At 43.5% G+C, this 15,767-nt stretch overlaps 1 protein-coding gene and 1 pseudogene across 3 annotated transcripts; both read left to right on the top strand.

Moving 5' to 3' along the window:
- Positions 1–422: 422 nt before the first annotated feature.
- Positions 423–4,777, top strand: LOC136538987 (ATP-dependent DNA helicase Q-like 2). 3 transcript variants are annotated; one of them, XM_066530914.1, is made up of 12 exons: positions 423–559; positions 656–689; positions 1,509–1,561; positions 1,631–1,708; positions 1,787–1,852; positions 3,006–3,069; positions 3,143–3,196; positions 3,310–3,417; positions 3,535–3,614; positions 3,720–3,798; positions 3,874–4,112; positions 4,198–4,777. In XM_066530914.1, exons 2-12 carry the CDS (start codon positions 668–670, stop codon positions 4,363–4,365), a joined length of 1,011 nt encoding a protein of 336 aa, XP_066387011.1. In that variant the 5' UTR covers positions 423–559; positions 656–667; the 3' UTR covers positions 4,366–4,777. The 3 variants fall into 3 exon arrangements, with proteins under 3 accessions (XP_066387011.1, XP_066387022.1, XP_066387019.1); XM_066530925.1 differs by having other exon boundaries at positions 467–559; positions 1,513–1,561; XM_066530922.1 differs by having other exon boundaries at positions 504–559; positions 1,513–1,561; positions 3,006–3,196.
- Positions 4,778–7,131: 2,354 nt separating this feature from the next.
- LOC136539012 (deoxymugineic acid synthase 1-B-like) lies at positions 7,132–10,776 on the top strand (annotated as a pseudogene).
- The last annotated feature ends 4,991 nt before the right edge of the window (positions 10,777–15,767 follow it).

Genomic DNA, 15,767 nt, shown 5'->3' with positions numbered 1-15,767 from the left:
CATGGTAGTCACCACCTGTAGCCAACCACCTTCATTGCAACCCCAAACTGCTGGATTGCCTTTTTAGCGTCCCTGTTACTTGAAACTCCTTTTGCATTTTATGTCTTCCGTGGTGTGATCTACATAACAAGCGTCTTTTTATATTGTAAATAGTATTTACTACTCATCAGATTCCAATCTAACTAAAAGAAAGATTGCGTGATGATATGGCTGCTCTCATGTATTTACACAGATTAATAGTAATAGTATTATGAAGATTTTCTATCAATTGCTCTTTGGTTTAGGCCTTTAGAATTTAGAATATATTCATGGTCAAATATTAGAAAGTATGATTGCATGGAATCTAGCATGTCGTAGAAGCACTTCAGGGAGCCTTTAAAAAATGTCAATGTCATATAAAAAAGAATACTTTAGGGAGTGTTTCTATAAGAGCTGCTTTATTGCACAAGTTTTTTTTTTTTTTTTTTTGTAATTCAATGCCATGATTTGGTGCTGAGGTAATTCCCTTTATCTTTTAAACAGTTGGAGCAAAGGACAATCACAGGTCATTGTTGGAACAGTATGTGCTCCTTATATCTCTCTGTGTGGGTGGGTGGGTGGTGGTGGTTCTGTGCTACTCTCTGTCTCTAATAAGATTTTTGTGTGTGGTGGATAGGTGGCGTTTGGAATGGGAATCAACAAACCAGATGGTATGTTCAATCTCAGAGTTCGATCATTATGATTGCTTGTTGTCAGAATTCACTTGAATATGTGTATAATTAAGTTTTACAGTATAGTGGAAACAGTACCAGGATTCTTAAACCAGACTAAGGGCCTGTTTGGATACACATAGCTAGTTACTAGTTGGGGCTAAAAATTAGCCCAAAGTAGCTATGGTTCGCTAGCTAGTTGGCTAACAACTGGTTGGAGACTTGGCTAAAAAATTAGCCCACCTATTAGCTCTCCTGTTTGGATGCACTAGAACCAATTTTTAGCTAGCTAGTAATTAGCTCAGGTATCCAAACAGGACCTAATTTTGCATTTTATTGGTCACACTACTTGTGTGCAGGACTCCCAAAGAAATTAGAAAACAGAAATGTGAGTGAGGACAAAAATGAATTGCCCTGTATTTGCCAGAAATTACCTTGTTTCTGGTCAGCAAACTGAAGGGCACTGGTCTTCTTGAAATAGTTTCCATACATGGGAAATACTATGCCAATAATTTACCACTATATCCATGTGTACTTGTTATTCCTGCCCTTACTCGCGGTAATACTGTTTCATAGTCTCTGTTATAGTTTAGTTGAGAATGTTTTAGCCCACATATAAAATGTGCTCGTTCTAGGATATTAGAATGTCAGCTCATCATGTGAAAACATGGATTTTTATGTCAATAAGCATTTCCCTTGAACTGGTACAGACGGATGAGGCAGTAACATTTAATTTCTGCTATCACATGAGTAATGGTTTCTGTATTTGTCATTGCTTTGTTCTCAACAAAGTGTCTAAGAAATGTTTGTTCCTTGTAGTTAGATTTGTGATTCATCATAGCCTTAGCAAGTCTATGGAGACATACTACCAGGTTTGTTAATATCATATCTTGCTAGTTACACAGCCAAAAATCCCTTCTAATAAACCTATCTGACTTCAGGAAAGTGGTCGGGCAGGGCGGGATGGATTACCTTCAGAGTGTGTTTTGTATTATCGACCTGGTGATGTTCCACGGCAGGCAAGACAAATTTTTCTGCTTTTCTCTCAGTGTAAGTCTAGTTTTCATCACTATATGTGCTATGTTTTTGATGAACAGAGTTCAATGGTCTTCTATGAAAACTGTGGCCTTCAAAATCTATATGACATTGTGCGATACTGTCAGGTAAGCTCCCATGTTCCTCAGAAATACTATGGCAAATCTTTAGAGTGTCTACTGAATTAGTATAAGGTCATCTTCTATTTGATTTCTTTTTTCAAGTCCTTCGAACATGAAAATTTATTTATGTCAGTCTCTTTGCTACAAAGAATTGTATATGCTACAAACAACTGTATAATCAAGCCTTTCTTTCAATCACATACCACAATAATACCAGTGGGGCTACCTATCTGGATAGTGATTGTACAGCACTACTATAGGTTGCTGTCACTGAAGTGGCACAAACATGTAGTGGATCAACCTACCTTTCAGAAACCGTGCTAGGTTGAACAGCATGAAGTGTTGACGTAACCATTTCAAATTCTGTGAGTTTGCTAGATAGCATAGAAACCATGGTAAACAATAGAAGGCTCAGTGGTTCTCAGGAATACAATCTATCAACATAAAATAGGACAATAGCTGGTCATGTAGTGGAAAACAAAATTGTTATGTTCCACAGTTACTTTCTCTTGATGATGTAGGATTTTTACAACAGAAATTACCTGTCCCATATCCATACTGTTTGTATACAGATAAAAAGCATCAAGTAAAAAGTAATGGACGGAATAACCGTTGTCACAGGCCTTCAGTAGCATAGACATACTGTAAATCTTGTCAGAGACGAAGGGGCCTGTAGCCTAGTGGTTGTAGTGACCTTTGTAGCACCCCAGGTCCTGGTTCGAATCCTCGTGGGAGCGAATTTTTGGCTTGGTAAAAGAAAGATCACTCTCTGGTTCCCCTAGTCAGCATTGGTGGACCGACCTGTGGTGGGTGGGCCCTCGTGTAAGGGTCTAGTGAGTTGGGCCTCAAAGCACAGGTTAAGGCCCGAACCACAGGAGGCAGCATCCCCATGTATGAGGGGGCCCAGCTTTTGTTTGACCTTTCTTGGCTAGGCTTCGGTTGAGCTCTTGCTAGTAAAATACTGTGGGGGCAGTCTTTCCCTGAGACCCCGATTTGGCCGAGTTTTTTTAAAGCTTGTCAGAGGTGGTTTGGATGTGATCTCAGAAAATGGCTTAAATAATGTCAAATAGCGGAAATGCTTGTAGCACACTTTCTATTTAAGAAACAATGGATTAAGTTGTTTCTGTATAATGTAATGGCAAGGTTTTTGTTTTCCCAGTCTAAGAGCTGCCGACGTGGTGCTTTCTTTCGGCATTTTGGAGAGGCTCTGCAGGACTGCAATGGTTTTTTTCATGATACTATATTTCTCAGGAGCTAAACATTTAGCTATCAATATTTACAGAATTTCTTTTGCAGGAATGTGTGACAATTGTGCTTCTAGTATTGAGCTCAAGGATATAGATGCCACGTGTATGATAATTTTGCCTTAAGTCAGAAATTACATTTAATGGATTATAATTTGAATTTTTTCATCTATTCTTTTTGTTCATATTCCCACATTAGTCTATGTGACTCTTGTTCAGGCCATACCAAAATTCTAGTTTCACTTCTGCACGACTTGCAACTTAATGACCAAAGAGCTACACTGTTGCAGCTGGTGGATAAGTTCAAGGTGAAGTGGAAAGGTTTAGGTATATCTCCTCCAGAAAATCTTTCAGGAGTATGTTGTGCCTATTAGGTGTTATGTCATCAGTCACCATCGAGAGGTCTGTTCAGTGTCATATTGTAAACTGCATATGTTGAAGCAGGTCGCTCGAATCAACCTGTTGATCTTAAAAGAGAAGAAATTGAGCAGTTGATAGTACAGCTTATACTTGACCGCGTTTTGGTATGTGCGTGCTGCAAGTAGTACCAAGTGAATTTTTTAGTGTATCTTGTTGTTTGATCACCTTATACATTATTGCTAAGGTAAGATTGTTTCTTGCACTTTCAGAAAGAAGAATTTCAACATACAGCATATTCGACCAATGCGTATGTTACATTAGGACCATTGTGGAAGCCAGCACTGGAAGGTAAAATGCTGGATCATACTTGTAATACAATATTACTGCGAACTGATGATGGACTTCTTGGTCTTCGCAATGCAGGGAACCGACCAGTGAAGCTTGAGATTGCTGTTTTGAGTTCTCAAGCTAGAGCTGAAGGTTGTGATACGTCCAAAGGCACAAAACGTAGCCGAATGAGCGATCTGGAAGCTAAACTTGATGAACTACGCAGGGAGTTGTCGTCCTCTAGTACCGGGGGCATAAGCATATTTCCCCATGCAGTTCTCTCCACTCAGCAGATTTCGCTCCTGAGCTGCCAGAAGCCAACCACTGAGGCCGAGGTGAGGTGTTTGTCATCTCCTTGCATTGCAAGCGAGCAATTTGGACCTAACCTACCATGATGTGCATTCCATCTGTCCTAACCAGCTAGAGAAGGTCATTGGGAAGGTGAAGACCGAGAAGTATGGGGGCAGGATCATTGAGCTGATGCAGTCCCATATTGCCGATCCAGGGGCTGGTAATGGATCTGATGCTAAGCGGAGGCCCAAGAAAGATAAGGACGTTGTCTGTGTCGAGAGTAGCGACGATGAATAGCATTGGTATGCTTCTACAGCCATTAGGATCCATCGTTGTTCTATTTTTCACATCTATTGGGCATTTTTTTCCCTACCGTTGCATACAATACAGACAGTGGGATAATCGAATAGCCTGCCAGTAACCAGTGCGTGCAAATGGGCATATCAGTGCATTGCCAGGACATGGGCAGAGTAAATGCTGTGATTGAGCATTTGCTTTTCGTATTGTGGAGGATATCAACTAGAGCGTAGCAGTTGCTTGTGCAGCGTGGAACACCCGCTTGTACACCTTTGCGGTGGTCTGGTGCGCCTTGGCGAGCAGTGTGGTTGCAGTATAAACTTTGCTTCCTTCTCTTATCCTATTTGATTTACTAGATAGAGGCGTAGAGCTCATGCCTCGTTCAGAAAAAAGCCAAAAAAAGAAAAGAAAAGGGAAGGAAAAAAAAACAATAAATAGTCTTCTGCTGAAATGAAAAGCAGCCTTGCCAATGGCAAGCGAAGTGTTTGACGGGCACGGCTGGGCTGACGAAGTAGTTTAGCGGAAGCAAGGGCCTGTTTGTTTAAGTTTTGGCTTTTTTGAAAGGGCTTTGGCTTTCTGTAAGCTGGCTTTTCGAAAGCCGGTGTCTGGCAAAAAGCTGAGGTTGTTTGGCAACCCAGCTTTTCGGATAACATATGTGTTGGACGAGCTGTATAATGTCTAAACTACCTCTGTCTGTCTCATTATCCATTCATTTAAAAGCAATATAAAGTCATTATCTATTCATCCAAAAAAATCAAAAGCGTCTACTTTGGGACGGAGGGAGTAGTTAGCAGGATTCACGTGGAGCCCACTCGTACGAAAAGTAGTTAACATAATTCATGTGGAGCCCACTCATATAAAAAGTAAAAACACCACTTGCAACATACATACTGGTCCCTAGATATTGGTAATTCATGTCATTTTAGGGATGGGATTGTTTTCACATATTGGAGTCGTTTTAGTTGTTTGGTTTCTCGCTCGGAGAGAATGCCCTCACGTCTCTTTGGTTCTTGTCGTACTTATTCATGAGGAGCATTAAAACCATGTCTCTTGGGTTATTGCCTCCGCTCCCGTGTCTCTTCGGTTGCCTCCGCCTCCTCTACCCCATCGCAAACCAAGCGTTGGACCAAACGAGTGCCAAGGGAAAAAAAAAATCTAGCGCCACTAGAGAAACTAAAAACGCGCCAAGCAAATGGAAAAAAAAAATCGAATCACAATATGCAAAAGGAAAAGAATGGGCGAAGGGATCGATCCTTGCTCTTCTTACCTTACCTCAGGATCCACCACGCTAACCAGCCCAACAGTAAATGTTTGTTCAATCAAAGAAACTCGCAATCCTCTTTAATAAAGGTAAATAGGAAAAAATACGTCCTAATTAATCACTCATTGGTATATGTCCTGAATTCGGAGGGAGTACTTAAAAAAATTCATGAGGATCCAATGATCCATCATCTATCCTTAAAAAAAATACTGCCACACCCTTAGAAAAAGAGTATATCCGCCCTCCCATCCCACTTCTTTCTCCAACACTAGCTTCCCGCCTCCCCCATTCCCGCGTCTCCGGTCGCGGCTGCCTCACGAAGATCGTAGGTGTATTTATAAGAGGAAAATCAAGCGTTGGGATCAGTTTTTGATTTGGGTAGCCGGAACGATGGAAAATTAAGTGTTGGAATCAGTCTTTGATTTGACTAGCCAGAGCAATGGCATGCCGACTCCTAGGCTGTACTCATGAATCGACACGATGGTTTTGATTCGATGAGTGCCTCAATCCATTGCAGTTGCAGGAGCATTTTTTTTAGCCCCATTCAGGATCATTTATGACCATTGAGATCAGGAGAAAGTGCACCAAATATGCCGTCTGTTTAGCTGCTTGATGCCATCTCTGTTTGACACGCACACGAGAGCCGCGAGGGAGTTGTGAAGATTTTTCTGATGTATATAGGTAGTAGTAGTTGGGCCATGGTGATGTGGTAAGAAGCCAGGGAAATCCTGTATGCTTGGTGGTGCAGACACCGGTTGAGAAACCTGGCTACCAAATGGCCTATGGATAATGATTTGCATCACGAGGTAGGTGTATTTAATAAGAGGAAAATCAAGCATTGGAATCAATTTTTGGTTTGGGTAGCCGGAGCAATGGAAAATTAAGTGTTGGAATTTGTTGTTGATTTGGTAGCCAGAGCAATGGCATGTCGACTCCTTGGCTGGACTCATGAATCCACACGATGGTTTGGATTTGATGAGTGCCTCAATCCATTGCAGGAGCATTTATGATCTTGAGATTGGGAGAAAATGCACCGAATATGCCGTCTGTTTAGCTGCTTGATGCCATATGTTCAGCTGTTTGACATGCACACGAGAGCCGCTACGGAGCTGTGAAGATTTTTCTGATGTATAAAGGTCGCAGTAGTTGGGCCCATGGTGACGTGGCAGCGTGAGAAGCCAGGGAATCCTGAAGTGAGGATCTCCTGTTTGGTTATAGAAGATAGAAGATTTGGGTTATATATAACTCTTTCGAGATTTGTATTAGAAACATGTGTACATCGTTAACCCAATAACGTAAGGTTGGTAAAGGGATTGGATCAGGATACCATCAGACAAGAGGTCACTTTCTAAAGAAATTTATTAATTGGGATGCATGTGTCCAAGATAAAAAAAAAAGAGAGAATTCCACACACGTCCCTGTTGCTGTGTCGTTTCCCGGAAAACTACGATTTCTTATATACGACTATAAAGTATGATTGGACATACAAGATACAACACAGCTCATGTAACGAACGTGATTCAGCTAGGAGAGGCGTGGTAAACTGAGATCGAGCTCACCGGCCGGGTGACATCCGCGCGGCTCCTTACGTACTCTACTCTCTACCAGTCTACCTAGCTCGCTAGCTAGCCATGGCGGCGTCTTGTGTTTCGGATCAAAGGAGAGGCGTGCCCGTGGTAGCTCTGAGTTTGGGCAAGCCGATGCCGCGCATCGGCTTCGGCACGGCGTCGGCGACTCTGGGCCAGGCCGAGGGCCGCGCCGGCGTGACGGAGGCCGTCCTCAGCGCTCTCAGCGCCGGGTACCGCCACTTCGACACGGCCTCGGCGTACAACACGGTGGCCGCGCTCGGCGACGCCGTCATCCAGGCCGTGCGTGACGGGACTGTCGCCTCCCGCGGACGACCTCTACATCACGTCGAAGCTCGCGGTCACCGACGCGCACCCCGGCCGTGTTCTGCCGGCGCTCCACAAGTCACTCCGGTTGGTTCTTGCATTGCAACACAACTCATCATCGTCACTCTAGCTATTTGGTTGGTTCTTCTTGATCATAAGAACAAAAAAAAGGACGATCTCTTTGCACATGCATGGTTCAATTCGTCAGGAATCTGCAGATGGAGTACGTGGACGTTTATCTCATTCACTTTCCGGTGAGCATGCGGCCGCCGGTGGTGGAAGGGGGCCTGGCGGTAGTGAAGGAGGACCTGGTGGAGATGGACATGAAGGGTGTGTGGGAGGAGATGGAGGAGTGCCACAGGCGAGGGCTTGCGAGGGCCATTGGCGTCAGCAACTTCAGCTGCAAGAAGCTAGAATACTTGCTATCCTTTGCAAAGATTCCCCCGGCTGCCAACCAGGTGATCCTTTCGTTGATGCCCATTCGATATGAAAAAAAGAAACAAACTGCATGCACGTATTTAAGGTCGCTCATATAAAGTTCTGAGTTCTCTCGAAAAATCGTGTGTAATCAGTAGAATTCCTAACCATTTACCACAGTACAATTCCTGTGTTTGAATAGGTCTCATGGAGAAATCACTAATAAATAATTTTAGTATTTTTTTGAGACAAATTTTACAGCGCTCGGAATTAATGAGAGCCCTTCATTTAATTAGATCGAATGGTTAAAAAATAAGAGGAACCAATTGAGAGAACTTAAGATGTGGACCGAAACTAAAATTTAGTGGGCCAGGTACTGGCTCCTAATTAATTTTGAAGGGTAGAATAATACTTTCACATGTGAGAGATTTCGTCTCACTCGTCCTGATCCATAAAATTCCGCAACTACAAATGCATGCACCGACATTTCAGAATCCACGCCTTCCATTAGGCAGCGGCGAGGCCGGCCGACGATTTGACGCCGGCGACGATTAGACGTTCGGCAAGAGGAGCCGCGCTGCTGACATGCACAACCTCTCGGAGATGGTGGGTGCGAGCCTGCGTGGTCCTTGTCTCTCGTCGCTCTTTCCGTGGTTGGCCTGTTTGGTATTGATAAGAACGTATGATTCTGACATCGATGAGACTGCAGACTCTCACAGCCAAATAGAGCACGGTCAGCTACAGGGACTCTCCATTCGTGTCATCTTGCTTGGTTCCATGTCCGGCAGCGGACTCCGGGCAGGTAGACAACAGCGACCTTGGCCAGGTGGGTAACGGCAACTCTAGGCAGGCGGGCGGCGGCCACATGAGCGGCACGCTTCTGGCAGCGAGCTCCGGGAAGGCAAGTGACAACGTGTTTGGTCAGGTGGGAGATGGCGACTCTAGTCTCTAGGTGTGCAGCAACAGGCTACGGGCAGGTAGTCAGGTGGCGGTGATCGGAGCAAAAGCACGAACCGTAGATCGCTTGTTTGATGAGACGAAAACGACTGTTTCATTAGAGTTAATGACTGGAATTAATGTACTAAAATACCCTTAGGGCTCATTTAGATCCTTGGAATTGAATTCATTCTAATAATTATAATTTAGACATAGATTAATTAAGCTAATATAGTTATATATGAAATATATTTGTATATTTATTGTTAGGCATATAAGAGACATACCTATATGTTGCATTTCTATTATAGGGATGTAAGTTGAAGAATGTGTTATAAGTTGGAGAGTAGAATTATAGCATAATGATCTATAGAATCCATTTTCATCTCCCACTCTATGAATTTGAGATAGGCTTATTTGTGAGCCTGAGAAAGTTATGGAATGTCAAATTTCAAGCTAAATAACATAATCCATTAAGTAGAATTCAATTCCTCCAAAATGAAGGAATCCAAACGGCCCCTTAACTATAATTAATTAATCAATTGGAGGAACTGTTGGTTCCTCTCAAGCACGGTAACAAACCTCTTTTTTCTGATGGTTTCTCCATCTTTTTCACATGTTCTCATTTGGAGAGCAGGTGGAGGTGCACCCACACTGTCGTCAGAACAAGCTAAGGGCATTTTGCAGGGAGAAAGGAATCCAGCTCTGCGCATTCTCACCGCTTGGTGCCAAGGGCACGGCATGGGCTAACAACTCCGTCATGGAGTGCCCTGTCCTCAAGCAGATAGCCCATGAAAAGGGCAAAACCATTCACGACAGTTTAGGACAGTGGAATTTGTTTTAGAAAGGTCATACACAAAAATGGATAGAGTAGCACACTCTGGCAATGCTCAGAGTACAAATACATTAAGAGCATCACCAATAGTTCTAAAAAATCAATTGGTAAATTAGTGAGTTTTCCAAGTAGCTAAAAAATTAGAAGTATATTTGTTGATCTTCTCTGACAGCATCAAGAATTCTAGACTTTTTAAAGTCACTTTAACTGCTTTTATACTTACTTTCTCTTTTGTATGGAAACCCTATTCTACTCTTTATTCTTCATCATATCCTTCCACCTTGATCGATCGCTATGCGCGAGTATATTTCCGCATGACAGAGTTGAGTTTTTCAAGTGAGAAAAGATTAGGAGTTATGACAGAGAGTTGTTGGAGAGCAGTTTTTTTTTTTAATCTTGCCAAAAAATCAACATTAGTAGTAGATTTTGTAAACTCGGAGATGCTCTTACCTTTCCATAATTTATTATCCTTTTCGTGTAAAGGATTACTTCCCGCTGCAGAAATAAACTTGAGAAAGGCCGTACTTTTAAAGTGTATTATAGAAAAATCTTAGGTGCATGATAGTACAAGTGAATGCAAAGATTAAACTTTCGGAACTAGTTATTTACAAACTACTTTCTTCTACCGAGTGCAGGTGTGCATTAGGTGGGTGTTTGAGCAGGGAGATTGCGTCATCGTAAAAAGCTTCAACGATAAGAGGATGCGAGAGAACCTCGACATATTCGGCTGGGAGCTCACGGAAGAAGACCGCCGCAAAATTAGCGGCCTCCCAGAATCGAGGGGAACCTTCGATTTCTTCGTCCATGAGTCCGGGCCATTCAAAACCGCCGAAGAGTTTTGGGATGGTGAAATTGTTGCTGGCCAATCCACTGACCAAATTGCTGTCCGTTTGGATCCGACCAGCTTACAGTAAATGGATTTCCAATTACAGTCTTGATCGGTGCCGATCTTCTTTCAGTCAGAGTTCTATCAATCTAATACTAACTAAGTTAGATTTCCAGCAAGAATACCATGGACATAAATAATTGCAAGAATGGATCTCCCATGGCATCTTCCTTCCTCTTGCTGGTTAATAGAATAGGCAATCCTATTATTCGCAAAAAAAAAAGACAATCCTATGAAATGTTGGATTTTAATTGGGCTTGGACCATTTTTATTCAATTAAATAAATGAAACAAAATTTTAAGATTCGTATTAAATGTTAGGTACAACATAATTTAGTCTCATATGAGAAATTGACTAAATGTTGACCAACTTAAATACTCTCTTTGTTTTTATTTACATGTCACGTTAGCTTTGTCCTAAGTCAAACATTACTACATTTGATCATCCATTTGAAAATCCTCATATGAATTATATATTATGAAAGTATTTCTCTTAGTGAATCTAGCTAAAAACATAAATCTTATGTCCTGAGCTTGCATAATTTTTTTTGAAATCGATGGTTAAAGATATAAATGTTTGACTGATGACAAAGCTAATACAATATGTAAATAAAAATAGAGAGAGTAGATGGTTATTTTTCATATTAGTTGCGTAGGTTATAGAGACGGAAGCATGCCACGTGCCACATGTGTGCCGACATGTGAGCGCACTACGTGCCTCGACTTGGTGCAGGTAGGATGATTTTTGCCACTTGAGCCTGTTCACGGCATTTAGTAACTAACGTTAGTTATGAGTTATGAGTAACATCCGCATGACTAGATGGCTTGGGTTCGCTTGCAAACATAACCTCAAGTGCCCACGCTTCTCTGCTGTCGCTGCTCTCTGTCATCCCAAGAACACCTCCACGCACAGGCTTTTGGATGAGCAGGCCTGGTACTCTGTCTGCAGTGATACTAGCATGGGTAGCGAGCGAAGCTTTTCGAGCCTTTTATTTGTGTGCCATTATAAAAAATAGTATAGATCACTAAAAAGTTTAAACGCATTCTGATGTCACTGTGCTTAACTCTTTTGTCCAACACACTATTCCGTCTTCATTCTGTTTGGTTTTGACCGTTTAGGAGCCCTTACATGTGGGACTGGGCAGATAAAATATCCATCTTGCCCTTTCAGTCACCGGGCATATGTGGAGGCCGTGTTGACCGATATTGACCGGCATCTCCCTCATTCTCTTACTCTGTCTTCTCGCTCGACTCTCTGTCTTGTTCCCAAACCCTAGCGGCGACGGATCTGGCAGCGACAGGGAGACAAGACGACGAATCCCCTGTGCTTGTGGCGGCGCGTGGGGTAGTGGAGCGTGGATTTGACCGTGTTTCCAGAGGATAGGCGTCGCATGGCGGGGAACAAGGGCATGGGCAACCGGATTGGCTTCCAGACGGGTGACTTCACTGCTTCCCCCCTTGGTTGCGTGGTCTTAGGTCACCTTGACTGTTTCAATCTGGCTCATTTTGATTGATGTATTGCTATTTAGTGCCCTGCGCTTGTGCCCCGTGTTTGTAGTGTTGATTGCGTGCTCCTTGTTCATCTGTAGGATGGACACATACAATAGCTTCAACTTAGAAATCCGGATTTGTTGCTCCCAATTCTCGTGCGCGGTGATTTTCGTTGAACAAAGTGATGGATGCTGACCGCACTAACTTCAGAGACCTGGTTGCTGAAGTTGTCGACAAGTATCCTCATGACTACGATGACATAGTGAGACTGTTTTATTTCTGCATGGATAGTAAGGTCAACATCCAAGTCTGCACTAAAACGTGGCACTGCGGCTCCTCACAAAGTGGCACACAAAGACAAAATCTGTAAGCGCACATGTATCAAAGTAGTTTTCACCCAGAATATTATCGAGTATCATATCCATAGGGAAACATGTGTATGTCATCTAAACACTAGTTTGTTGAGGGATAGCAATCAAGGTTTAAGGTATGAGTAGAGAGGATTCCTATGGTTATGACCCTATGCAAAGCAAGGCTTATGATTCTAGTATTCACTTCAGGATGCCGCTTAGATGGTAAAGCACCGCTAAAAGAGATAACTCTACCAATGTGACTACGGTCCTACTAATTTAAGAACCTACTCAATTCGGAGTGGACTACAGAGGATAGATGGGGCTGTCACCACCCACTACTACCATGCAACCAGGGAGCAAGGAGTAAACACAGGTAGCCAATAGCCTAAGCACCATGCTTATGCTAACGAATATTACTCTAATCCAGCTAGCAAGAACTATAGTACTCAAAAGAACTATGAACCTGTGAACAAAAGAGCACAATACTTACTTTAAACAGAAATCAATTACCAGAAGTATTTCAGATGTAGACTTGGAGAAGCCTAGATCCGTCAAAGTACAAGCCGTACAGGTAGCACCGATAGGCTGGTACTTCCTCCAAACTCTCTCCTTACTCTCTCTCTATTGTGTACAAAGAATAGATCCTAACTAGAGGACTAATCTCTCTTGATGCCCTGATCCTGAGATGAGTATATGAATTAGGGTTTCAGGGTGGCCTCAGGGAGCGGGGTAGGGGATGCTATATATAGGGGGAACCATTAATTCTGAGCCCTCGGATCAAATCGACTTGAAACAAAGGTGTAGATTTGATCTTTAAGGTGGTGGGAAATCGACGTACGAAGGAGGGACTGACTGGTGGACCCAGTGGGCTGGCCGGCCTGTAGGTGGGGCCGACCAGCCCCACATGTCATCCTCTCGAGGTCTTCTTCCGTGGGTTGCCCTCTGGTGTCTTTTAGAGTCTTCCTAAGTTGGTACCGTCATGGATAAATGTGATTTACTTTGACGAATAGGCCTCCCTTGACGGTTTTCTGATTAAATCCTGCTAAAAACACAGATTCACCAAAACTCGTGAAATTTGTCAGTTTAAACCCCTAAACCTATGTTTAGGGATGGAATTAAGTATATATGCAGGTTTTGTTGATGGTTTATAATTGATGTTAACGACTGTCAACAAGCTCCCCCACACTTAACCTTCGCTTGTCCCTGAGCAAAGCTAAACTCAGCAATGGATCGGGAGTTGCTTATAATGCTTTCACGCCTCAAAAGTACACATGCGTTCAATCAAAAATTCTCCTCTAGATTAGAATAAACCGATTTGACTTTCAAACTTACCCATATTACCTTCAACCATGGAGCTTTTTAGCCTTCACTTGGGTCTTGAGCAATTGAAAGACAAAATGATCAAGTCAAGTGTAACACCCCTGGTGTTTAGCTTCCACATTTGCACTACATTTCATGAACATGAGCATCATGCATCCCTTCGTGAACTTATAGCACATGAAACATAATTTCGAAACATTGCAACATGTTGTATATTTCATGTGTGTTGTTCTTTTATGAAATGTAAAGTGTGCAACACTTAAGTGCAACATGTGCCACTCACTTAGTGAAACAAGGTTAGTTAATACTATGCAACGAGATCATGAAATGTGTGAAACATGACTATGAAACATTTGTAACATTTCTTGTGTTTTTCATTGTTTCAGTACATACCTTGATTGATTCTTGTGTGACCAATGCGTGGTGTGGCTAGAAATGCTTGTAAGTAACTTAGTTACACATAAAATGTCTTTTGGAACATTGTTCATGTTGGTCACTTTGACTAATTAGGTTTCCAAAGTCATGGTTGACCAAATTTGACCCCTGAACCCTTTTGTTTGACTGTTTAAAAAGTGTGGTTTAGGATGTTTGCATGTCGGAGCAACCTAAAGCAAAGATGTAGAGAATTATGTAAGGAACAAAAGTTATTTTATGGCCATCTCATGAAAATGTGCACAACATGTTCAATTTGGACCCACAAGCCAGAAATCAGGGCTGATTCTTCACTTAAGAATTTTTCTAAGTATTGATTGCAATTACAGTTTGAAGGAGCTGACTTTGGCTCGATTTTACTCTGTATCCATTGGGAATTAGTCCTTGGCACTTAAATAGAAATTGAAGATGGAAGTACGGGCTACAACTTTCATGTTCATTGTTTCCTCTAAAATGTCACGGTTTAGGAGTTAATCGGTGTCAATGTTCGCCTGTCAGTCGGACTAGATGAACTCTGAATCGTGTTTTCAGAAAACCTTCAGTGATCATGGCCGATCGGTTCAGAAAGGCGACGACGCGTGTGTGCCGCGCGTCGCCGCTCGCCTGAGCACGCTGGCCACGCGCCATGGACGCCCTGGCATGGCTAGCCGCGTCTTGAGCACCCCGCGCTCCTGCCCGACGCACTCAACCGCTCCAGTTCGCCTTTCTTCGCCTCCACCGCGCGTTGCACCAAGCAAGCAACCATCCGCCATTGCCAGCCGCACCTTCGCCTTCGCCTAGCTTCCACGCCGTTGCAAAAACGCGTTGCCCCGTTCACCTAGAGCTTCGCCGTGATTCCCTTTACCATCTCCACCTCACCGTCGAGTCGATCGTGCCTCGGTAAGGGCGTATTCGCCGTTTTCCCCCACCGCAGCCATGGCAGGACCTCGCCGGCGTTGTCGCTCCACACGAACAACCGCCACCGTGACCCTCCCATCCCCTCCTCTGCCTTACGCTAGATCCTAGGTGCACTGCTGATGCTCGTAGCGCCTTCCGTTCTGGACGTAGCACCGTAGCCTCGCCGGAGCCGGCCGTGTCGTGGCCGAGCGCCGCCGTGGCCATCGCCACCCTCGCTAGCGGCGTCAGTAGCTGCAATAGAAGGTTCCCCTAGGTCCGCTTAGGTGAGGCGAACATGTTGGCACCTTTGCCTTCGCCGGAGAAGCCACCGGCGGCGAACTGCGCCACCGGCCGTTCCTTCTCCCCTGCCCTGTCTCGCTGACGCGCGGGTCCCTCTTGTCAGCGCCGCGGCTGAAGCGGGAGCCCAGCGTGGGCCGCGCCGTTGTCTGGGCCGCGCCAGCGCGTGTTCTTGGTCCGCCATTTCCTCGGGCCGGCCCAACATCAGTGAAATGGTTTCCTTAATTGTTTTGTTTAACTGTTTTTCACAGTTTGGTGTATAGATTCAAAAATATGTAACTCAAGTTTGGTAGATCCAAAGGATATGGTTCCAATTTTGTGAAGTTCCTAGTCATGTCTAGTATGTAACAAAAATATTATATGAGCACATGTTTTAGAAATTTTTGATGAATTAAATAGGACTTTGA

Source organism: Miscanthus floridulus, chromosome 1, assembly GCF_019320115.1.
Source record: "Miscanthus floridulus cultivar M001 chromosome 1, ASM1932011v1, whole genome shotgun sequence".
Lineage (NCBI taxonomy): Eukaryota > Viridiplantae > Streptophyta > Magnoliopsida > Poales > Poaceae > Miscanthus > Miscanthus floridulus.
Note: the sequence above shows the minus strand (reverse complement) of the source record. Positions and strands in the feature narration are given on the sequence as shown.